Genomic DNA, 24,662 nt, shown 5'->3' with positions numbered 1-24,662 from the left:
TCTAGAGAATAGGTGACAAATGTTAAACATTTCTTATGATTCTATTAAAATATTATTTCTTATAAATATAAATTTAAGAGTGAATTTGATTTGAAAGTGTTTAATTCTTATACATCTGGATAATATACTACACTCAAAGGTGAATGATGTTAATGAGAAGCATCATCAATAATAAGATAAACTAAATAATTACATAGTGTCACAAGTACTTTATATTGATATGATTTAGAGCTTTTTAGAAAATGAGGCTGAGTGTGCAATTAGCTAAAGCTCCTGTAGGTTTTGCAGTTGGATGCAGTGACCCTGGTCTCAGAGCAGCAGGAATCCCATGAGGAGAAAAAAAAAGGGCTTAATGAAGGCTGAGATCCCCTCGACACTCAGTGATGGAGCTCCTGTACAGAGTGATATGAGGATTCAATAAAAAGATTAATGTCACAGGGCAAAAAAAACCTATATATTTGATGATTTATTTCAAAGAAGGGGTTTGGGTTTTGTTTTTGTTTTTTTACATGAAAGCTTTCTGTATTTGTCGTTGTCAGCTTTCCTTTAAATTAAGCAGGACTCAGTTTGATCACATTGTATGACACACACACAGACTAATTAGGGTTCAACATTTTATCTCCACATGTAATGAGGAGACAAATGTCTCCTCAACATGAGGACACATTTGCTTATATCTCCATTCCAGTGTCACTGAGATCTGATAAGTTTGAAGAGGTTTTGAACAACCTGACAGTGCAGCTTGAAGAGAAACAATTGCACTGGCTGTTCTTCCGACTTTTCCACCAATTATAAAATGCACTAGAACACGTACATTAATTATGTGGGAATTTCTTTCTTACCTGACTGGGTCGAGTTTTGTGATCGTGCAAAAGATCCAGTCTCAGCCAACTGAAGAGCAGCCTGTTGATCCTTTTTCAACGCGGCTCGCTGTTCAGTAGTTACTGAGGCAGCATTGTCAGGACCAAGAGCCTCCAGCTGAGTGATAGAAAGTGCCTGCAGGGAAGAAAGTTAGTGCCACAGAGATCTGAGGGGTGGAAGGAGTGTTCAGACTGTTTACTAAATACAGCAATGTACAATTTACAACATTATAATAACAATAACAGTATAAGTAAACATCTTGCATTCAACATCACACTTAAATTAACAAAATGAAAAGACTTCATATTCTATGAGAAAACACAAATCTAACAACTCAAATGTGGACTAAAATTGCTTACTATATGCAAAACAAACCTTTGCGGTCAAACAAATAATTCAATAAATATATGGAATATTTATTATTTTCCATTGAAATGTAGTGGAATAGAAATATAAAGTAGAGTACATGGAAATACTTATGTCAAATTCAAGTATTTAAGAAATTTGCGTAAATACAATAATTGGTATAACTGCAGTTAGTTACTCTCCTGGATTTTGCCTGACAAATTGAATAGAAGGAAAAAAGATTAAAGTAATTTGCTTACAGCAAAGTTGGCCGGTGGTATCAGTGGGATGCAGGACTTGCTGATAAATGACAAGACAGACGCATCCAAAGCAGCCAATTCATTTGCATTCAGCCCAGCTAAGGGAGATAGATACAAATTGTCAGTAGATTGTAACAAGAGGTTGGCCACAAGCACAGAACAAGAACTAAAACTGCAGTATTATTGAGGAATAATTTGATAGAAAACAAGCTCACCAATGATGTTGTCCAATTCAGCCACCTGGGCTTCAGTCCAAGTGCTGGGGTCTCCAAAAGCAGACACCGCAAGATTTTTCAGGGACTGTGTGACCTTGAAGGAGCACTGGACACCATCCAGTGAACCCACAGCATCCCTGTGACACACACAAACACATAAAGAGAATAAAATATGTAGCTGTGACGCATCATCTTATAAAAGAGTCAAAATGGCTGACTCTTGACTGTAAGCCCAGAATCTGATTTATTTGTATTAGTATATACATAATCATACATAATCATAATAGTTCACAAATTACCTTGTAAACAATTCTAACTGCATGAAACAAAAACTTGAATTATTTGTCATCAGCTATTTCTAGTAGTATTTATAGTGGGTACTGGGTCTTGTCTTCAGATGATATGGCAATTAAATGGATATAAAATAGTTTTAAACATAACCAATTGAAAGTGTGTGATAATTAAAACTACATTTGAGTTGTGCGTGCTGTACAAACTTGAAAGCTTCCTTGTTGAGGTATCCTATTTCGCTGGAGTTGAGGCCACAGATAAACTGATTCAATGCTACAATCTCTGCGGCTCCCAGCTGCTGCGCTGTCAGGTTGTTATGTTTAGCAACAGCCTTCCACACTGCCTCCATCTATTCAAACAGGTCATCTAGATTACTAAACATGATATATAGCATAATCAGTATAATCATAACCATGTGGAGCTGTTTCTGTACTGTACTTCACCTGTGACTCATTCCAGCCACAGTGGGCAATATTCTCTAGGGAGTCCAGTGGGAAGGGGAGTTTGTTCAGGTCTGAGCTGGAGAGGCCACGACATATACATCCCATCTGTATCACCGAACTTGCATTCATCTGTGACACAGGACCAAAGACCTGTGCAAACGTAAAAATACATTCAAATAAATGCGTACAGTCACTTTCATGGAAGTAATTTTCCTCATAAAATGACTATGATGAATATAAACTGCCAGATTTCAAAATTCACATTCCCCATTTTGATTGACATTAGACCTTAGCCTTTGGATATGAGGTAGACATCAAAACACTGTACAGAACACTGACAGATGAACTCAAAATTAGGCTACTACCAATTAAGCTAACTACTTGATTAGTAGCTCAAAATTCAAAAATAAATATCAGGGGCAAATTTACTATGCTTACCAAAATTTTGATGACAAATTTATGATGAAACTTATGGTAAAAAGAATGGACTATCACACGACTACTTTATCGGACAAAGCGCTTCAGAAATTGCCATTCATTCACACCAAAGGACACTGATTAGTGGATGATCGGCTCTACCTCCTTGACCACAGACGTCGTTCTCAACGGTCTTAAGTTCTTTCTTTGTGAACATTTAGTATTTTACAATAACAATCCTGTTAAATGATTTTAACACATTTCTCGCTCCTCAGATCCAGGATCAGTGTCTCTCTTTTACCTCGGTTGCTTTTTTAATAAGTACGGCCAGTTGGTCTGCATCATATCCAGAGACAGCCCCAAGTGTCTCTAAACTCGGGAGGAAGGTGTCGTTTGACATCATATTGAGCTGTTCAGCTGGCCAGTAGACACTTTCCATCCCCAAGGTTTTAATCAATTCCACAGTGGGTGCTTCACCATTAATTCCGTTGGCTGAGAGAGACAGAAGGAGACAAACAGGTCACTGTATTAGGAGGGAAATATGAATCAGTAGTTGTGTTTTTAATTTGCCACTTGTTTCTGTTGTGCTTGACCATATTCTGCGGATGTGTGGTATTAGGCCACCGTACACTGTAAGAAAAATGTACGGCTCACATTGAATGTTTCAATCTCACCTCCTCTCTTTTTCCGTGCTGTATTTGATTTGCTGCTGCTGGTTGTGAGATCAAAGAATTTCTTTTTCAGGGCATTTGAAACATAGGACTGATGTGACTTCAGCATATAGAGAATATCTTTCATCCAAGGCTAAGAGACAGAGATGGAATTAACAAAGATATCATGAAAAACACATGCAGGACCTGAGATTTGAATTCCGTCTTAAGTTTGATCAGTACTTTTAAGCAAACAGATGAGGTGCATCACTGTCACAAGTGAAGAAATAAATATAACCTTGTTGGGCAGAGCAGATGTGACATTTTCATCCAAAAGGAGGATAGGACACAGTGCTTTCATGGTCTCTGAGCGCCAGTAAGATGGATCCCTGAGGAAGAAGGGGATTTATCAGACTTATCGGACTAATGCTTTTTCTGACTTGCTCTGCAGTGACTCCAGAGAGTTTGTCTTACCCAAAACTCTGGCAGACAAGATTAATCACTTCTGCCCTCTGGAGCTGAGGGATGAACTGGCAGGAAGCCATGGCCAGCAGGCTGGAGTTGAGGACATCAGGGGACATTAGGCGCAGTTGGGAAGCTGGCAGCTCACACAAGAGTGGCCCAAGCCTGGACACATCCTCAGAGGTCAGCTGGGAAACATTTTTACCCTGCAAACAAATTGTCAACATCTTAGGTTCTTGTTGCATGTGCAGACCAACTGGATTTGTTATGTGATACTAGTAAGCAGTGAAGCTGTACAGACTTGTAGTCGCTTCAAACCTTTCTGTATGTAGGATTTTCCATAAAATTTGGAATAGCCTGCATATACACTGACCAGGCAGAGCAGAGCCTTTTGAGTGAGTGCGGGACGACAAGGAGATCGAAGAGGTAATGAGCTCAGCTTGGCCTCTTTCATTTTATCGAGGAAGACAGGACACACAGAGTCAGGCAAATCCATCACCTTAGAAGGCCTGGGATTTTGTAAATGAGATAAAGTTGTTACATATTATTGCAGAATTAATTTAACCAAGTGATTAATTGAGAGGAAAAAAAGGGGCAAAATGTTTTCCTACGGCAAGTGAAGAAGTAATAATGTAGGGACATTTTTCAGCTCATCCCCAGTGATTGTTTTGAAATAGTTGGCTCTCTCTTTGTCCAAAGCTCCAAAAAGCCTTTGGGCAACACAGTTTGCCTGAAAATGTGTATTTATCATTAATATATACATTCTACTCATGTTTAATTTACAGATACAGTAAGTCTGGGGAATAAATACATACCTGCTTTTTGGACAGCCACTGTGGATTCTCTGTTATTGCCAGAGCCATGTCCTGCGTGCTATTGTCTCTTACGTTGTCAATCATCTTACAGGTCAGGCCCTGACTGATTGAATGCAGCCTCCTGTTTAAACCAAGAACATTGTAAAGCAAGCATGTCAACCAATGAACAATTGTGGATACACAGATAATGTAAACTCTACACCATAAATTGTGAAGTAATGATTTTATTATTATTTATAATTTCTGGTGTTGTTAGAGGCCCTCAAGATATATTTTTAGTGTTAATACCTTAATACCCTGCTTTGTATAGTGTTAATAATTTAATATGAACTAATTTAGAAATGCAATTAAAGATGTTTAATAAGATTTAAATGTTGTTAATTCAGTTACAAATATTGATTGAGATTGTGAAAGCGTTTTAATGACCCCCCCCCCAACAAAATAAAGATTGATTCAAATTCAAATCTCTGTCAGTAACAATAAAACCTAGTTGAACTTAATGCCTTATCTGTTCTCTTCCTTTCTGCAGTACTGTCTCTTACCCATAGAGCTGAAGCTGATTGAGGTCTTGCATCTTTTTTGCCAAGTATGCTGCCTAAAGTTAAGACAACAAAATAAGAACCACTGACTCATGTAATCGACTTATTCAACTTAATTACAAATTAACTGATAGATAAATAGAATAATTTCTTAATTCAGAGTAATTTGTAGTCATTGCATGACATTTATCAACATTAACACCAAAGAACCAAGATAAATTGGAACGAGTTAAGAACATAAATCAAATATGCTGATATTAGAGATGAAATTCAGGGAAACTACCTGTGAGCGACTCCAGGTTTTATTCATCACTTGGTCCAGACAAGTGATGTTTGCTTTCTTCAACTTGGTTAGAGAAATGCTGTGAAGCAAAGGGCCGGTCAACTTCTGCACCAGCTCTGAGAGATCCACATCCCCTATAAGCTACAGGGAACATATAGTTCATTCTTAAGTCATTTTATGGGATAAATAACTACTGGAACATTGCTTTTTTACTTGGGATAAAACTCATTTGTTGTGTTCTCTAGGTGTATATCCGTTATGCTTAGCTTTTGTTCCCAAATGACAGTAACCATCAGTCTCATGGTCGGACTTTATCAATAACTTTGGCTCCTGTTTTATGCATCTTTGTCTTTACTCACCCCCTGAAGCATGGCCTTCAACTGCCCTTTACTCATTCCCTTTGAGATGTTCTTCAGAGCCTCTGTATCATTCAAGATGTCCCGGGCTTTGACTTGCTTGAGCACACAGCTCGGCAGACCTTCACCAACTGACTGAAGGGCCATGAGCTCCTTAGCTGACATCTCATTACACTGAGGGAAAGCAGAATGGGAGAGGTATGGAGTGAGAAGTAGAGTATGTGAGAAAGAAGCTACCAACAGAGCTGCAGGCTCACCTTGTTATCGCCCAGCTGTTTCTTGAACAGAGCGGCCAGCTGGCTCGGTGTCCACGGAACATTAAGTCCCAGTTTTTTGAGAACTTCTTCGAGAACAGTGCTAGGGATTGTGGACAGTTGTTCGGGCGACAACAAGGCAACATTACTGCCCAAATCACATAGTGCTTGAGTAATGTTGGAATTTGTCATCAAAAAGTCGACAAGGCGCTTCTTTAGCTTGAGACAGGAAAAAGACAAAGAGTAATTAACAGATTATATCTAACTGACAGTCACACAATCCACGACCTCAGTCCTGGATTTAGGGAGATGTGTGTGAAAGTTGGGGGCGTGTATGACCATGTCTGTGATACCTGCATGACTCTGGAGTTGGAGTCGCAGTTGTTAAGCTGATACAGAAATTTCTTGCTGAAGTCAGGAGTCAAGTCTGTGGCATTGTAATAATAACAAGCCAGTGCACCAAGCCTGAGTAGATTCAGAGGGACCAATGTTATGTTTACTCTAACCTTATTAAGAATTCCGCTCTCCATAATATATTCATGTGTATATCAATTGTTGTCATAGATTCATTTTTCTTTCAATGTCTGTGACAATGCTCTCCCTGATCTCACTTTAAAACACCAAAGCACAATAGCACAACAGAACAACACAGCGGTGAGTAAAAACTACTGGGACCAGTAGTTTACATATTTTTATCTGTCTTCTGTTTTTTTTTTAAGAATTAAAAGGCTAAATGTAAACTAATGTTTCGATTGTTTAATAGGGTCACATTTTTCCAGCATTGATCTGATCCATGCAATTTTAATACACTACTGTACACACATTTTCAAAAAAAATTACACACTTGTCCACATGATCAGCAAGCTTCTCCATTCCACTGAGGCACTCATGAATTCTTTGGAGAAACATATTGCCCAGGCTGGAGTTTATCTTGGTGGTCCTGATGAAGGTGGCGTTGGAATGAGCTGACAGGAAATATTCACAAAACTAGAGGGCAGATTGGAAACAAACCAACAGAGCTGCAAATTAAAATAATGCTATTTGCTCTTTGCACTTCGATTGTCTCTTTGTCCTTCTGTGGATTCTCCCTCACCTTTTCCGTGGGACAAGAGTCAAAATTGTCTGGTGCTAAGTTAAAGAGATAAGGCCCCATCATGGTCAGTGCATGCAAGTTCAACCAAGGTAGAGAAGATCTGCAGCTCTCCATAAGCTCTGCAGAATAAATTAGGTTGTTATTGTTCATATTGTATTGCTGTTCAATAGAAAAGTGACAACAGGGGTCACTGTGGGATCCCAATTCACTGATAAGTCTTCATTTTTAGCAGCATGATTTTCTGGACTGACATCTAATCTAAAGATCATGGTAAACACATTTGCAAGCCAATTTACCGTTGTGCAGATGCATGCCATAAATACACAAAACAGTACAAAGTGCACCACTGTCAGTGGGTACAGTGTAAGTGTAACAGTGTAAACGTATCTGCCTTCACCAGGTTGTACCATACTTGGTTTAACTCATTGCTTACCTGAGTCAGGTGATGGCCTCATTGTACAGTTGAAGTAGTTCTGCATGATCTGCTCTTTTGCCCACTTTACCACATTAGTCTTTTGATCCTCAGACATGGAATCATACATCTCTTGCAGCATCTTCATCCTGGAGCAAATTGCAATTTTACAATTTTTAAAAAGGTGCTGAGAAACAGTAGAATGCTAGAAGTACATGCATAAAATACTCACATCTTTTCCAAGTTTTGGCTATCTATTTTGGGAGGAAGGCTTATTCCTGAGAAAATCATTTCCTGCAGTGCAGGTTTGGCAGCCCACAGCAGTATGTCATAGTCATCTGAGCTCATGTTGTGTTCACCCTGTGTTGTTAAAGCTGTCCAGGACAGTGGGGCCATAAATGCTCGTATGTAACATGCAGATGCCTCCTGGGGAAATAAAAACATGACAGATATGACTGGACTATCAGAGAGCATTAAATTACTGAATTATGACTGCTGTAAACATCTTGGCATTAGTGAACTGACAGAGAGGTTCTTCATCAGCCTGACGATTTTTGGTAGATGGGTATAATTCCACATGTTGTTTGCCTAAAACACAATAAAAACCAAGTGTATTTGTAGGTAAGGTGCGATATTTAAATAAATATGAATTACAGAACATATCAATCACTAAGAGCACTAGTTAGTTACAGATTATAACTACCGACTACCAGTAGGGATTATCTGGAGCACTGACTAACGTGCTACCTGGAATAAGAAACTAATAAAATAAGCAATAAACTAATACATTTGAATACTTGTTTAAGTAATTTCCTCTTGTTTGTTTTTCATTAGAACAAATATTGTGGATTTGTAGATGGGCTGTGGATGCAAGTGTATTCACACCATTTTATTGTCCATGGAGACAGGGCTATGTGAGCCTTTATTAATGTCTGCAGTGGATGAATTCAGGACATTAACAAAAGTGGATAAGAAGGTGTCCACCACAGGAAAATCACTACAAGAGAGTGAAACAAAAACCAATGAGTAGAAATGGTTTGAAATATCACGTTAGATTTTTGCATTGCTGCACTGTTGATTCATGTCATGCCTCCATTATCTAGACAAATTTAGCATGTGGTTTAACAGAGGCAGTGGTAATTGCTTATAAATTAAGGGGAAAAAAAGTTTGAAACATTTGTTGACACTTCAGAAACTCGGCCAAACTAACCAAGACACACACGCAGAATTACCTGTTGTTGAAGATAGCGCTCAGCATTATCATCTTAGGCACCTGGTACCCTGAAACAGGCCCATGGCCCATAATTATTATAAGTTTCAGGACTGATCCATGTACATTTGACATGTTACAGAGGGAATTCCTAAAACTTACACTACTTACACTAACTTCCTGGAGACTTACTCTAACCTTAACCATTATTGCACCTATCCCTAAGCCTTAACCTTAGTCTAACTGTATTATACCCAAAACCAAGTCTTCACTTTAACATTTAAAGTTTTTATGATGGGCATGAGGAATGTGATGTCCCCACAAAACTAGTAACCAAACAGGTTACAGATGCCACGGTGTGAGTCATATGGTACATGCACATTTTGCACAATAACATAACAATATAACAAAAATAACCTATTTACATCTCATTTAGATGTGTCAACTCACCATCATTCTGGCATTTTGCCATCTGACAAAAAAAACACAAACAGGTCATCGTGAGATGAAAGTAATATAAATTTAAAACATTTAAGTTTCACCAGTACAACTATTTTAACAGTTTAAAACATAATATGTGGATAGCCACTGTCAGGAGGAAAACATTAGGAAGAATGAACAAAGCTGAGCAGAAAGATCTGTGATGAAGGCATACGCAACAAGTCATGGCAGATATCCTTTTAATCTCTGTAGCAGAAATTAAAAAACTTTCTACTAAAACTATTTCTCCTTATGAAGGCAGCACTAAATATCAGAGATAAAACAACCCCTATAATCTGCTGTCAGCCATCAGCACATCAGGTAAAATTTTAAATACGGTTTAGAAAACAATAGAAACACTGCAGTCAGCAGATATACTTTAAAGACTTTTTTAACAGCCTATTTTATGTAACTCCACAGAATGAATTGATTACTGATGAATTATTGTATGTACATTCAAATACAATGAGACTGTATGTAGAGTAAAGGGGTAGAAACTAACACATTATTTCCAATAAGCTCAACTTTGTTTTACACATTAAAAAAGGTGATTTAAAACACAGCCCCATTCAAAAAAAGCTGGCACAATATGTAAAATGTAAATAAAAACTGAATGCAATGATTTGCAAGTCTCATCCACCAATATTTATTCACAATAGAACATAAACAACATATCAAATGTTGAAACTGAGAGATTTTACCATTTCATGGAAAATATAAGCTCATTTTGAATTTGATGGCAGGAACGCATCTTGGAACAGTTGGAACAGGGGCAACAAAAGACTGGAAAAGTAATTGCTGCAAACAAAAACAAATGGTGGAGCATTTGACAACTGATTACGTTAATTGGAGCATTTAAAGGAGCATTTCAGAAAGGCAGAAGCTCTTGAATGTAAAGATGGGGAGAGGTTCAACAATCTGCAACAAACTATGTCTAAAAATTGGATACAATTGCAAAGAATATAAATCCCTACAACTACACTACATAATTTACAGCTAGAATCCTGCATCCGACAAGAATGGGCCAACATTCCTCATCCAAAACTCCATGAACTGGTCTCCTCACTTCCCAACAGACAGTTGTTAAAAGAAGAGGGAAAGAGACGCTGCCATCAAATTCAAATTAAGCGAATATTTTCCATGAAATTGTAAAATCTCTCAATGCCAACATCCTATGTTGTTTATGTTCTATTGTGGATTAAATATGGGTTGATGAGATTTACAAATCATTGCATTCTGTTTTATTTATATTTCACGTATTGTCCCAACTTTTTTTGAATTGGGGTTCTACTTAAGATAAAATTATCCTACATAGCATTTATACTTTAAGTATGAGAAAATTACTTACCAGTTTTTTGGACACATCGCTGATATCAGGTTTCATTCCAGACATCGCATCTAGAGAAATAGCTGAACAAAGTGGTATAAAATCATTGTGAAAAATAGGTACACACATACTGTAAGCAGACATACAGTACATTACATGCTCATGTTGGATAAATTAACACATAACCAGACATGATACATGTCATGGTATTACTGCTTACCTAGAGATGTGAGGGTCACAATAAGTAGACAGAAAAACGTTCCCCGTTTTGGAGCCATGGTAGTTGACCTGCCTGGCTGGCTGTTGAACAGAATTCAATTCAATGCATTACTATCAGCAACACGTATAACAAACAGGAGGTGAGGATTTTGTTATTAGGTAACCAGTTGTTAGGGAATCTGTCTCCATGTGCCTCATCATAAGTTTCCTGATAGACACCTCCTTTGAGGTTTTGTGATCCTACACCCCTGGTTACCATCTCTGTTACCTATCCTATGGGAGTTTTCATGGACTTGGAGGAGAACATGCTATGAAAAACAGGTTAGATAATATACACTGTTTGCTCAAAAACAACATGTTGACAGCTTCACTGCTATTCCACCATCACTCCTGTACCAGCTTCTCTGAGGGGTTTTGCCTATTTTTAATTTGGCAATTTTTGGTATTTTGCCATGTAGTCTTTGACCCGTTGATTACCAGAAAGGGCTGAAATAGCCAAACAAGTTTTTAATATTTATTTATTGGAATAAATAATTAAGACATAAAAAATTAATACCAAATCATACCCATACATGCATTTTCTCTGTTTGTTCTCTATTGGTCATTATTTAAAAAAACAATCAACTACAAAGTAGACAACATTTTAACTGCTAAGAGTATAACTGATTAAAGGCACTTACCGACTTTGTGCCTTCTGTCTGTTGGATGTGAGAAACAATGCAAGTTAAAAAAGAAAGAGTCAGAATGCAGAAAAGGAGGACCTGCGTGTTCTTACTCTGCCTTTCTTCCACAATTGAGGTGAGGTTGGTGGGTGGTAACCACTCTGAGTGTATTAACGCAGGTGTGTGGTATTAAAATGTGCATGAGTTAGAGAGAGGAAGAAGGAGAGACAGACATCTCCAAACTGAAAAAAAAAAAAGTCTAAACCCAGTGGCAAAAGGTGTCACACAATCTGACAACTACCAACCACAGTCTGTCATTTTGGGTGAATTTCATCCTTTTGTTATCCTACTCCTGCTTGGAAACATTACCCTTTAAGTCAACAAACCGACAGAGTGATATAACCTAATAACATCAAGTCTCAAGTACTTCAACCGTGACAGCATTTTCATGATTTTGTCACCACTGTACATTTGAAGTACAGTGGTAACAATCAACCAGTGCTTCAAATGAGTTCCAATTCAGGCAGTTATTGATGCTAAAGGGTTGATGAACAGGACTTCATTTCAGATAACGCTTAGCAACAAATACAATAAATCATACAAGAACTAGAATTATTTGGCAAGAGGTGCAATTTATTTATTTTTAAGGTTATTTACATAACAGGATGTAATTATTATTCCTGACAACATGAAGCTGGAATTTCCATGTGGAAAAGATTGATGGGCTGATAAATCCCACACATCAAAGCCAAATATAGAGCTTAACTGACTAAAAAGAAACACAAACATTGTATATTAAAGGCAAAATGCAAAATCTATTATCTTCCCACACACACGTCATGTAAATGCAGAAAGCTGTTAAACATGAAATAGCAGTTTTTAAATACTGTGCAGCAATGTCACCACACAATCGTGCAAGTGATATGACAGTGCAACAGTAGTGTAACAGCCACAGGACATCCTTTGTCTTTAATCTTAAATCACACTCATCTTCCCTGTTAGCAGGGTTCCTTCATATGTGTATTAGCAGTCTGACAAATGAAACTATCAAAGCAATTTTGTGACACAAACATATTAGCATCTTAATATCATTGTTACTGCATTTAAGTTCATATTTTTAGTTCTCTGCAAATAAACAAACAAACATCCTTAAAGTAGAATCTTGCAGCACCATGACTCTTGGGTGTTCTTACTGCATGTCACTCTTTCCTTCCATTTTAGAGGCAATAGTTGCATGAAGGTTTGGATTGGTGAAGTGATCTGAAAAAGACTCTGATTAGTGGGTTAGGTTATGTGTCTGTGTGTGTCTTTGTATGTGTGTGTATAGTAACAACAGAATTCTTCTGTGGATGCTTGATAGTTATAACTCACTACTTTATCCATAATTATATTTTTAAAATTGTCAACAAATTTCATGAGAAAAACAACCACAATGTTTTGCAACATTTTAATGGCCACTAAAAGCACAACCATTACACTGATTAGCCACAACATTAATACCACCTTGTGGTTTTAATATATTATTTTTTTGTATTATGAACTAATTTCTAACTAATTATGAACTAATGTAGTGTGTGTGTACACACACACACACACTACATTAGTACTAAGTAAAATGTAGATAATCTGCTTAAGTACTTTTGTGTATTTCTTCCACCTCTGCACACATTGTGTTATATTATGCTGGGCAAGTGCTGCTCAGAACGGCCATACCGACCCTCACACTGACCCTAGTCCTCTACAACATTAAGATCGTGTGAGCTAATGTAAGTACTTGCCACTAGTAAGTTACTTTAGATAAAACCATATGCAAAATGACTAAATGCAAATATAAATGACTAAAAGTGTTTCAGTTGAAGAAATACAACTCAAGATGATCTGTTTTCCTGTATAAAGTGGGTAACACAGTCAGTGAATTGCCTACATTTTATTCTGACCTCTTACAAGTCATATGTTCTTGTGTTTCTAAACCCTCCAATTTTGTCCAGGTTTACATGAAATATCACAAATTTCCAATGCGGTTTTAGACTAATGGACCCTACTATGTGTGTGTATAAATCTACAGTACAACTCACCTGCAGCAAACTCATGAATATCATCAGGCCTTTTAAGAAGCACATCTCTGTGACAGAAAGAAAGGTAACGTGACTACTAACCCTAACACAATAAGGCAAAACCAGGGTCACCAGGTAACTCCAAATTTAATTTAATCCAAAATAGACGGTGTTTTATGTGACCATTTACCAGAAGACACACAGTTTCTTTTCAAACAGATTTACTTTATTCTATTAGACTGAGAAAGCAGAGACTTTTTGTATAATGTACATTAGATGCCGCTGGTTTTGTAAAATGTAAAATGTATCAAACAAGATGTTTACTTCTAACACTCGTAGCTAAAAATACGGTTCAGAAGATTCTCATTTCCGATGGTCCTGTAGATTTCATGTGCATGTTGGATTTCTTTTTTACTTAGTCTCCACCACAAGTCACCAACGGACACGGTAAACAACATTAGCATCTTTAAACAAAAGCTGAGCTCGGCTAGCGTTACCTTAAAAAGTCGCCTATCAGTACCTCCACCTCTGGATGGGACTTCAAATACTTCTCATTGTCGATTCTCTTCCTAATCTGGAATTGAAATAAAATGCAATTGCTTTGCTGGGGTTGTACACACACACACCAAACATTCACGCTGCAGGAGTTATCTAGCCCGTAAAGCTGTTAGCTAAGTGGGCTAACGCTAAGGTAGCGTTATCTGTTACCTTGAACTGTCGCAGTTTCTCCTGCTGCTCGTGGCTCAATACACCGACGTCCAGTTTTGCCAAGCTGCCTTTTCCATTCATCGTTTCTCTGTAAATGTTCGTCTGTTTTGTTTTTTGCTTTTCTGAGCATAAAACTACAGCATCAACTTGAGCTCAACCGAAACTCTTAAGTTGGTAAACGCTTGGAGCCATATTAAATATGGTCACCTGTTGCCTACACCGCCATGCTATCTGGAAACAACAGTTGCTATGGAAACGACTTACAGCAATTAAAAACTGTGTCCACAAAGGGGCAGCGTACGCCACGCTAAAATCTTTATAACACTTTTTAATAATTTCAAGCTTTAAAGCATAAATAATTTCACAAACACGTGTTAGACACGTTAACAAACAACAAATGCTGCACTCTTTGACTTCTTTCTAGTGTTTTTACTATACACCTCGATGATGCGATTTCTGGGGGTTCAATTATGTGTGAACTGTTCAGATTTAGTTAAACACTAAAGACAATTTAAAGAACTATTTTTTACTATGTTTTAAGGCAAAGTGTTGCTCCTAGTTTTCCCATTTTTTTAAGCTTTTTACTTTTTTACTACATTGCACCAGATGTGCTGCGTGGCTGTTTGATTTTAATTAATGAATTTCTGATACTAGAAATTAACAAAATAAAACTATAAAATAAACTAGATTAAAAAAATCTACAATGGACTAGTTTCAAGTGCCATCGGAACTTAGTTCTTGTTTAGTTCTTACATATTTTAGCTTAAATAAGTTTAAAAATGTTTAATACAGCAAATTTAAAATGAGAAGTGTTTAACCCACAATGTTTACCTCTCCGTAAATAAAATTTTTAATAAATGTGGAAACTGAAACTACTGGATATGATTGATAAATGTCAAACTTTAGCATAAGTATTTACAAACAGAACATGAGGTGATGTGCTAGACAAAGGCCTGTACAGTATTTAGACCTACATGTGTTCACATTTACAGTCCATCAGTACATATTAAATTGACACAGAGACAGTAGCTTGATGTTTTTAAGACAAATACAAACACAACAAGAACAATGTTTTCAGAAGTATTTTAGGCCCAAGTGATAGAAGGATTACATACAAGCTGTTCCTGAGTTTGCTTCTGACAGAAGCTCATATGACCACTATAAACCTTTTAAGAGCTATACCTTTTTGTTTTCTGGGAATGAAAGAAAACTGACTACCAATTGACTACCAGCTTTAGCACTGTTACAAGGTGGAGGATTAAGTGCACAATGATGTCTGCAACCCATCTAATAAATCTATGTCACTTACGGAGCATCTGAGAGCAACTTGATGGCTCATTTGTAAAAGCAGCAGCATCAATTAATAATAAAAAATAAAACATGATCCAGTGCTATATTTCCCTTTGTATTAAATATATGGGAACACATGTGAATACATGTTGTGAATACACGTTTTATCATCTCTTTTTTTGGCCTGGCCCTCACTGCCTGCGGAAGAGAAAATAACTTGTGTTGTGGAAATGCATGGCTTCTATCCTCTGCTTCACATTCTGTTCTTCCTCATTTTCCTCTTCCCCTTCTTCTTCTCTGTTCTGTTGAGGTTCGCTGTAATGTAGAGGGGAAAATGTCACCAGGGCCTGCCCTTCTGGGGCTGTTGGGCTGGAGGGTGGAGGCTGAGAAGAATCACTGCACTGGGTGATGACATTCAGATGGTGGAGCTTAGGCATAAATCTGTCCTTATGTCTGTAGGTAAAAAGAGGGGTTCAATTTAAGAAGCTGACAGGCATATACAGTAATATAATAGGTCAAATCCAAATTTGAGAGACCCTCAAGACTTCTCCCTACCTGTACATATAGGCAGCCAAAATAACTGACAAGAAAAGAAAAGAACAAGAGATCCACAGGACATGATGTGACACTGTCTCTTCACCTGGTATGCCTGTTTCAGGACCTGGTATAAAGAGAGGGGACACTGTGAGAAATCCTTATGGACCAGAATAACATCCATGCAAGTCTGTGTTTTGGGTGTGACAGAATGTCTGTGTGCTGTGTGTGTGTGCGTGTGTATATGTGTCTGTGTGATAGGTGTGTTGAGCCTTGTTTCCTGTGGCTTGTTTCGTTGTTGAGCCTCAGTTATTATGATGACATGGCTTCCTGTTAAAACCCAGTAGGGCAGAGGGGGGATTTTTAACACTAACAACATTTAACAGCTACATCTCACTCTTTTACCCCTTTCATTTTCTTCCTCCCCCTCAACCCCCAACCACCCACATACACACGATTAACCATAATATTTTAGTGTCTGCTGTTTTACCTTCAGTGCTGAATGCGGACCCTTCCTCTGGTATAAACTCTTGCTAAAAGACAATAAAACAATAGACAGTATGAGTTGCTACGGCAAAAGTAATTAGAGCAAGCGCATAAATGATTTCTTATAAATAATTACCACATTTGATTCCTGACACTCTTACCATTGTGGTATACATATCACTGGGTGAAGGAGCTAAGGAGAGAGAAGAGACACACCATACAGATCCCATGTTAACAAAAGTATCCTTTCCTAACAATGTAGGGATTTGATAAAAGTGTATGCAGATGCACAGTGTGCAGGAAACTATTTTATAAGATACTGAAAGTATCAATGCAAATTAAAAGTGATCACCCTGGATGCAAAGGCAAACTACGGGTTACAAAGTTTTGCTACTACTGATTTTCTGAGCGCTTTTTCCTTTCCTACTTTAGTAAAAGACAATAGAGAGACAACCAAAATAAGAAAAGAGATTGACCTCAATTAATCACTCTCAATAATTGTGACTTATGGGGGGTATTGAGCATTCCATCAAATCCATCGTCACTGACCTCTATCAAGCTATTTGTTAAGAATATTTGAAAAATTTCAAGGGAATGTGAAAGGCATAAACAAGCAGAAAGCAGCATTAAAGCAAAGAGAATATTATTCAAGAATTTCTATTAAAAACTTAGAATAAAACATAGCTTAATCTAGTATTTATTTTAATGAGGTTTCAAATGTGTAACAGCATGTGTCACTTTGTTTTAAACAAGGTACAAAGATTTTGCAGAAGAACGTTATTTTATGAAGATGCATTTAGGAACTTATTTTAAATAATCTCTTAAGCACTGAATGAACCTGTATTGACAATAGTGCATGTAAACTGTACATTTTGAGAGAACAAGTAAGATAGCTTGAATAAGCAAAAGCATGTATGTGTGTGCATATTTCTATGTGCAGCTTCTTTGGAAAACCAAGTCCTATGGGAGGGAAGAAAATAAGAAGCAATAAATTCAAGGATTTACAGACCCAACTGCTTTACTTTTCATGTCTCTAACCCAACAAGTTATTTTTTCTGACTGTTAGCCCCTAAGCAAGTAGACATATGACGTTTCTGCTAAGAATACTGTCAGCTAAATGTTTGTTATAATTTTGAAATTGAAATTAGATTTAAAAACTCTTTTAAGTATGTGTGCATGGTTGCATGTGTATTTACCTGTCCAACTCCTGCCAATGACAGGCGTACTCCAATCACTCCAGTGACCATCATATTCCTCCCTGGTTCTGACCTGTATCAGGTACTCAACACCAGGTATCAGATCAGTGATGATGTCTGAGCGCTGGCTGTTACTTGTCTTTGTCTGATGAGACACGTACAGACAAACATCCAGGTCAATTCATCATATTGTCATCTAGCCAGAGGGGCCATCAATACATTAGAATACCGAACTATAAAAAGTAAACACACACATTGACAGTTTGTGTATGGAAACCAAATACTTGTTTGTAGGTCTACGATTACACACCTGCTCATCGTTTAAAGAAGACTCTAGAGGCTTGTATCTGAGCTCATAGATTAGTTTGAAATAGCTGTCTTGAGACTTCCAGGAGACTGGAGAATACCAGGTGACTCTCATGACTCTCTCATACCCCTCGACCTGTTGGACATTTACACCTGATGGAGGGTCCGGCTTTACTGTGGGAGGAGCAGAAAGGAATACAGAAAGTGCAGCTTCAGTACGTTTTAATGATTTTTGCACCATACTAAGATGATGTTCCCAGACTAACCACTTACAAATGCTGAAAGGGGTGAATGACAACAGGTGACTCGTAGCATTGCCTGTGATGCTCGTAACGCATAGGTAGGCTGTATGAAGTATTCTTAGCTCGTCCTCGTTGTGGTTCAGGGTGCACCAATAGCGAGAGAGACTATTCGAGTAAGAGCACTGCAAGCGAGAAAATGTCTCAGCGGGTCTGGGATAGGGTAAAAAAAAGACAAGGAAAGATTAAAATGGGTGAAATAGCAGCACTATAACATCTTTTTAGAACAGTACTTGAGTATTTTTGTCATTGCAACCCTGTTCACACTCAAATGTGTAGTACAGTACAAATGAAATTATGCCAAGGTGACTTTCTCTCTACTGTCATCCATCTTCTTTAATAAAGGCATAAAATTCAACGTCCACATTTCAAATCCTTTCAGGAATTCATTACAATGAACGCTCTTGGGCAACTAATAGGAGCGAATAAAAAACAATTGTTAAATATTTTAAATGATGATTGAGCGAGCAATGGAAACAAAATTATATTTCTTTATAACTTAGACTCATCAATTACACTGTATAAACAGCACAGTAGCTAATGTATATTAACACAACTCACTGGGTTACATGGCCAACGTGTAACTAATTGGGCCATTTAGAAACATCTGTGTTACATACAATGCTCTGTGTTAACAACTTTGTTGTAATCTATTTTATTGAACCAGAGTTGGTAGAAGTACACACTCTCAATACTCAAGTAAAAGTATTTGCCTAAAAATATTCCATTAAAAGTAGTAGTACCACTTTCAAATAATGTATTAAAAATAGTATTGGATGTCACACTGTTGATATCATAAATGCTGAAATGTTAAGCTATTACTTAACAAGATTTTGTAATAAAAATCTTCATCATCTTCAAAATAACTAGTAACTAAAGCTGTAAAATAAATGTAGTGGAGTAAATGTACAATGTTTTCCTCATGATTGTTAGCCTAGAATGGAAACATTGTATCTAAAGTATTGTACAGAACACGAGTTCCCTACTTGAGTAAATGTACTTGCTATTAACTATTTTCACACATGTGCTAAATTAATGATAAATGAAATTAAATGTAATATTGTAATATTTTTTAAAATATTATTTAATGAAATACTAATATAGGGAGGCTACAGTTTTAGAATAACCTTACCTCTTATTCCATATTAGGTAACAGTTAGGCAGTTTAGTAACAGGTTTCTGGGGTACCCACTCACAGCGAATCTTACTACTGGGTGACTTTTTGTAGCAGGACAGGCTGGGATCCTCAGGAGGATCTAACAGATAAGGAAGATATGTAAACATATACATTAAAGCAGTTTGTTGTGTTTTCTGTATGCATACTCTACATCAACAACAGAGCACTGTGCACTTACTTTTGAGAAAGTTTTTTACATGATAGGCATTTTGAAACATAATTTTTAAAAACCTATATGTGTAATTGCATTCATGTAGTAGTTTCAGGCGCCTAGCACTGCTTAAATACAAGAGAGCCTAAGTAATGCTGTTAATTACACCTTCCTCTTCTATTATGAGTCACAATAACTATTCATTAACCAATTACTTATTACAGCAATGGGTGAGATACCACCCTTTGATAGGCTTATACACCTGTGAATGTCTTTACTAGGCCTGTGTGTCTGTAAATAGGCCAAGTGGCTAAAAGAGACTTTTCTGATCCTCTTGTTGTGCAACTAACGGCTTTATTTGTTATTGGAGCACTGAGTTTTGTCATTGCTTTGTCATTTTAACATGAGTAAAGTTCTAATTCACTTGTTTAAAACACCTTTGGAGGTGTGTTGCTCCTTTAAATAGTTTCCTTTTTATTGAAACCAATTTGACATTTCACAGTAGGAAAAAAACAGGTGTGAATAGTAATATTAATAACCACCAATTTCCATATACTGTAGCTATTTTGGTTGTGCATACTGGGTCACAGTGTCACTGCATTTACGACTATGTCTGCTGTAAAAAAAGCAATGCCAATTATTTTTTGATTACAAAAATGCCTAATGCCATCACAAAGTAATTTAACATAATAATAAATAGTAGAATAGTAGTAGATAGGCTTATACACCTGTGAATGTCTTTACTAGGCCTGTGTGTCTGTAAATAGGCCAAGTGGCTAAAAGAGACTTTTCTGATCCTCTTGTTGTGCAACTAACAGCTTTATTTGTTATTGGAGCACTGAGTTTTGTCATTGCTTTGTCATTTTAACATGAGTAAAGTTCTAATTCACTTGTTTAAAACACCTTTGGAGGTGTGTTGCTCCTTTAAATAGTTTCCTTTTCATTGAAACCAATTTGACATTTCACAGTAGGAAAAAAACAGGTGTGAATAGTAATATTAATAACCACCAATTTCCATATACTGTAGCTATTTTGGTTGTGCATACTGGGTCACAGTGTCACTGCAATTACGACTATGTCTGCTGTAAAAAAAGCAATGCCAATTATTTTTTGATTACAAAAATGCCTAATGCCATCACAAAGTAATTTAACATAATAATAAATAGTAGAATAGTAGTAGAGTAATAGTAGAATAGTAGAATAGTAGAAGAGTAATAGTAGAATGAACATGTCATACTAATGTGAGAGCACACACGCTCATAATGGTTTTGCTTTGTTTTTGCAAAAATAAAAACACATTAAAAAAATTGTGGTTTAGTTTGATTTCATTTCACTCCACAACGATGAAGTTATTGTTTTGTGACTCACCTGCAACAATTACTTTTACGGTAAATGTCTCTCTGCCTCTGTGATGACAAGTGTAGTTCCCAGAGTCTATCAGTCTGACTGAGGACAGAAACAGCACAGCCCCTGTCCTATCAAACCCAAATTCTCCCCAGTCTCTCTTTCCTGTTCCCACCCTCTTCCTGTTCCAGTTCCAGTAAGGGGAACATTTTAGGCTTCGTGTTATCCTTCTCCCATCGTCACTTTCCTTGTCATCTTCCTCATTATCCTTCTCACTGTTCATCTCTTCACCCGCCCAGTCACTCTTCGGCACCCTGTTCACACTGGTTGGCTCAACCATGTGAGCAGTGGGAGAAGCTTTGGACCCTGCATCTGTATATCTGGGGCTCGTGTTTTCTCTGGTCACAGTGGTGACTTCTGAGTTTGAGTTGTAAACCTCACTTACAGTATTTTCCCTTGTGTGCTTATTGTTTAGATGGTGTCCAGTGGTTGGAGGTGCAACTGTAGTACTCCATCTTCTGTTGGTGTTTGAGTTGTTTCTGCCTATGTTGACTGGTACTCCATTCACTATCACATGACCTTTGCAGGTCAGAACCAACCTACTGCCAGGAGACAAAACCAACACACCAGGTGGAGGGTCTGTGCAGAAAAAACAAAGACATAATTTCTGACAACAACAAAACCAGTGGGTGAGCTCTTGAGCTGTACATGTATGTGATTTATCAGTCAATCAAACTTTATTTTTGTAGCACCTTTTATACAGGTCAGGTTAATGCAATTCAAACTGCATTAAAGATGATTGAAAAATTAATCAATAGCATACCAAATGAGAGCAATAAAGAGAAACAGAGACACAGAGAGAGAGAGAGTGAGAGAGAGAGAGAGAGAGAAAGAGAGAGTTGATAACAAGTACTAAAAGAAAGACAGTAAGAGAAAAAAAATAAAACAGTCTGTGAAAAAATTAGAATAATGAAGAAGAATAGAATAAAAGCGATTAAAAAGTGATGAATAAAAGGGAAAAGAAAATCAATGAAAAATGAGAAAAAACAAGAAAATCAAATTTTCTGGAAAATTTCTCGCTCTTTAAACAAATATCTCAGTAATCTAAACCAATAATAACCTTTGATGTTCTTTCACATTCAGGCACTACTGTCTAAAAAGACAGTAGTTTTTAAAGGTCATCAATTAGTCCCGTGCCATCAGGAGACACAGCCTTTTAAAGCGTCAGCATAGCTATGAAAGGAATGTCTTCTGATTGCACCAAGAAGAGGGAACATATATCCAAATTAAAAAGATAGTGGTCCTAAAATTGATTCCTGGTTAACTCCATAGGTTATTTCGGACTCTTTGGATTTTTATTCACAAGTTTAACAAAAGAACTGATTGCCAGAAAGATAAGATGGAAACAAATTAAAAACACTCTGAGTGTATTTAAATGAACTTAACAATCAATTTAAGCAGCGCTTAGGTCCAGTTTATTGTTGTCCTATTCCTGATATCTTTACTACCTTGACTAAGGCTTGTGTGAAAACCAGAGTGAAACACTGCGTGTTTCTGTAATGACATTACGCCAGACCTGATGCCAGCTGTTTTCTCTTTGAAGAAGTCTGCAAAGTCCTCAGAGATAAAAGTATCTAGCTCATTGTTATTGTTTGTGACATGCTATACAATGTGCTCTTTCAAAAAGCCCCTTGGGGTTGTTTTTAATTAATTACACTTGAAAAAAATAAATTACGACTTGTTAATTATACACTTACTTTACACCAAATGTATTGAGTATTGGTTGCAGTTGATTAGGTACAAAACATGTAGGATGCAACATTGTGTAACCAAAATTACCTCTTTTTGAACTTCCTCTTTTGATATGTCTGTCCCCTTCACTGTTTCTGTTCTAAATCATGTCCCTTATGTCCCCTTATTTGTATTTCTGATTTCCCCCTAATTATTCAAATTTTTTGACTGTGCTCAGAAACTAATTATGACTTGAGCCTCAACAGTATTTGTGTCTAGAGCCTCTTACTTGATTGGCTTTACGTCAGAACGCTGTCCTATACTGCAGATACACTTTCTTCCTCTTTCCCAGTTTCACATCTTTTCCTTTCCATATAGATCTGTCTCTGCAGCTGATAGAGGTTAAAACTCCATAACTACTAAAACATGTGAGCTGGTTGCACGTTCTATACATATTATTTTAAATGTATTATGAATAATATGGATGGATTTGTTAAAATACATTGTACAAAATCTCAGTAACCCCCTCCAAAGTGGGGGACCTAAGGCAGTTACTCCAGTACAGCAAACACAACCAAGGTCAAAAACACATTCATAATAGAAGCTGATTGGCCAGTGGAAGGTTGGCAAGGTTGACATGTCCTAACGTATTTGGAGAATAAGTAAAAGTACGAAAAACAAAACAAACAAAAATTCCCTTATAATTTAAAACATTGTTATATGAACTGTGGTTGAATTTCAAAGTATTAAAATTGAAGCCGTTTAATAACAATGTGAAATATGATCTGGGAAATCCACATAAAAAAAAACAAATTTTGGGAAACTAATCTGCATTGTGCGCAAACTCTTGGATGTGATTTATCTGATCTAAAGTCCCGTAAAAAATGACACGAATATGAACCACTGCATCAACAGTCACAACCACATTAAAAGTATAAAACCAAAAGTAAACGTAGTGGGAGCTTTTTATGCGGACTTGGCTCAAAAATACAGGGTTGTTGTTGACCTGACAGGATTCATAGGACAAATTCAAGTGATATTTCTTCCCGGGACTTACCTTTTCTGTGACAGGCTCCGTCGAAAATGCCGCGGACCTGTGCGGCGCACAGAACACACAGCAAAGGGAGAACAATTCGCATTTTGCGCAGGAATCTCCCTTTACCGAGTTGTCACACCATCACCGTCGCGTAAAAAGCCTCAGTTGGAGACTGATGTGAGTCCCATGAAACTTTTCACACATCCAAAACGGCCTGCCCCTCACTTCAGACAGGGTAGTTAAAACACAGTTACCGGGTTTCTCTGCTTGCAGTACGTAAGACCCGTTATTGTGAAATCCCAGCTCTCTTCCCCTTGTTCAGCGCCGTTACACAGAGGAAATCCTCCTCAGGGTCAAAATAAAACCCCACAAAAGACTAACACGGGCCTGCTATTTTAACATTATTTTTAAAATCTGTTATATTCAGGAGTAGCTACTATATATTCTGAATATCCTGTTCAATTAAACAGGATGTTATTCTGATCTATGCTGCAATTTTTCAATGATCTAGTGAAGTGTAACTTTTAAATTGTTTAAATAGATGCTGTTTAAATATTTTATTGCAAAGTAAAAAAATGTTTGTGATTTGCTCACAGTTACAAATATCATTTACTATTTTCTGTTGATATTTTTACCTTAGCCTAAGTGGCGATATACATCAGGATATACTGCAGGGCTAAAAGGTGCTTTTGCCACAGCTACCACAGATTTTTGTTGTGGTTGAACAAAAACATGATACAATTCTCATAGCCTGAG

At 37.2% G+C, this 24,662-nt stretch overlaps 3 protein-coding genes across 7 annotated transcripts; all 3 read right to left on the bottom strand.

The window, feature by feature from the left end:
- Positions 1-14: 14 nt before the first annotated feature.
- Positions 15-12,104, bottom strand: otoa (otoancorin). Its single transcript, XM_067509079.1, has 29 exons — positions 11,613-12,104; positions 10,934-11,013; positions 10,735-10,796; positions 9,357-9,378; positions 8,929-8,977; positions 8,582-8,693; positions 8,222-8,284; positions 7,929-8,122; positions 7,718-7,845; positions 7,285-7,403; positions 7,036-7,178; positions 6,545-6,656; positions 6,195-6,410; positions 5,941-6,111; positions 5,582-5,722; positions 5,302-5,354; positions 4,760-4,880; positions 4,556-4,674; positions 4,318-4,453; positions 3,957-4,150; positions 3,781-3,871; positions 3,507-3,636; positions 3,134-3,324; positions 2,416-2,565; positions 2,179-2,321; positions 1,682-1,818; positions 1,467-1,564; positions 843-996; positions 15-392 (listed from the first exon to the last, which is right to left on the bottom strand). Exons 2-29 carry the CDS (start codon positions 10,989-10,991, stop codon positions 310-312), a joined length of 3,390 nt encoding a protein of 1,129 aa, XP_067365180.1. The 5' UTR covers positions 10,992-11,013; positions 11,613-12,104; the 3' UTR covers positions 15-309.
- Positions 12,105-12,201: 97 nt separating this feature from the next.
- LOC137129800 (RIIa domain-containing protein 1) lies at positions 12,202-14,612 on the bottom strand. Of its 2 annotated transcripts, none has more exons than XM_067509086.1 (4): positions 14,357-14,612; positions 14,146-14,222; positions 13,670-13,716; positions 12,202-12,866 (listed from the first exon to the last, which is right to left on the bottom strand). In XM_067509086.1, the coding sequence occupies exons 1-4, from the start codon at positions 14,435-14,437 to the stop codon at positions 12,784-12,786; spliced, it is 288 nt and encodes a 95-aa protein (XP_067365187.1). In that variant the 5' UTR covers positions 14,438-14,612; the 3' UTR covers positions 12,202-12,783. The 2 variants fall into 2 exon arrangements, with proteins under 2 accessions (XP_067365187.1, XP_067365188.1); XM_067509087.1 differs by having other exon boundaries at positions 12,202-12,854; positions 14,357-14,606.
- Positions 14,613-15,236: 624 nt separating this feature from the next.
- On the bottom strand, positions 15,237-24,192 carry il6r (interleukin 6 receptor). 4 transcript variants are annotated; one of them, XM_067509080.1, is made up of 10 exons: positions 23,928-24,190; positions 21,164-21,778; positions 19,600-19,723; positions 18,442-18,620; positions 18,173-18,342; positions 17,863-18,007; positions 16,828-16,859; positions 16,671-16,713; positions 16,202-16,307; positions 15,237-16,099 (listed from the first exon to the last, which is right to left on the bottom strand). In XM_067509080.1, the coding sequence occupies exons 1-10, from the start codon at positions 24,007-24,009 to the stop codon at positions 15,838-15,840; spliced, it is 1,758 nt and encodes a 585-aa protein (XP_067365181.1). In that variant the 5' UTR covers positions 24,010-24,190; the 3' UTR covers positions 15,237-15,837. The 4 variants fall into 4 exon arrangements, 3 of the variants coding, with proteins under 3 accessions (XP_067365181.1, XP_067365184.1, XP_067365183.1); XR_010914767.1 differs by having other exon boundaries at positions 16,067-16,099; positions 16,803-16,859; positions 23,928-24,192; XM_067509083.1 differs by lacking the exons at positions 15,237-16,099; positions 16,202-16,307 and adding an exon at positions 16,381-16,510 and having other exon boundaries at positions 16,803-16,859; positions 23,928-24,192.
- Positions 24,193-24,662: the final 470 nt, after the last annotated feature.

This window comes from Channa argus, chromosome 7 (assembly GCF_033026475.1).
Source record: "Channa argus isolate prfri chromosome 7, Channa argus male v1.0, whole genome shotgun sequence".
Classification (NCBI taxonomy): Eukaryota; Metazoa; Chordata; class Actinopteri; order Anabantiformes; family Channidae; genus Channa; species Channa argus.
The sequence above is the reverse complement of the archived record's forward strand: the minus strand, read 5'-3'. Positions and strand labels throughout refer to the sequence as shown.

Bases quoted from the DNA above. Each gene is read 5' to 3' on its own strand.
- otoa (XM_067509079.1), bottom strand. From the start codon at position 10,991: ATGGCTCCAAAACGGGGAACGTTTTTCTGTCTACTTATTGTGACCCTC. The intron at 4,675-4,759 runs GTATGTATTTAT...ACACATTTTCAG, and splicing joins AGTGGCTGTCCAAAAAGCAG to GCAAACTGTGTTGCCCAAAG. The intron at 1,565-1,681 runs GTGAGCTTGTTT...TATCTCCCTTAG, and splicing joins TGAATTGGACAACATCATTG to CTGGGCTGAATGCAAATGAA.
- LOC137129800 (XM_067509086.1), bottom strand. From the start codon at position 14,437: ATGAATGGAAAAGGCAGCTTGGCAAAACTGGACGTCGGTGTATTGAGC. The intron at 14,223-14,356 runs GTAACAGATAAC...TTTCAATTCCAG, and splicing joins AGAAACTGCGACAGTTCAAG to ATTAGGAAGAGAATCGACAA. The intron at 13,717-14,145 runs GTAACGCTAGCC...TTTCTGTCACAG, and splicing joins CTGATAGGCGACTTTTTAAG to AGATGTGCTTCTTAAAAGGC.
- il6r (XM_067509080.1), bottom strand. From the start codon at position 24,009: ATGCGAATTGTTCTCCCTTTGCTGTGTGTTCTGTGCGCCGCACAGGTC. The intron at 21,779-23,927 runs GTAAGTCCCGGG...TTTTCTGCACAG, and splicing joins CGGAGCCTGTCACAGAAAAG to ACCCTCCACCTGGTGTGTTG. The intron at 16,100-16,201 runs GTAGGGAGAAGT...TTTTACCTACAG, and splicing joins TTGGCTGCCTATATGTACAG to ACATAAGGACAGATTTATGC.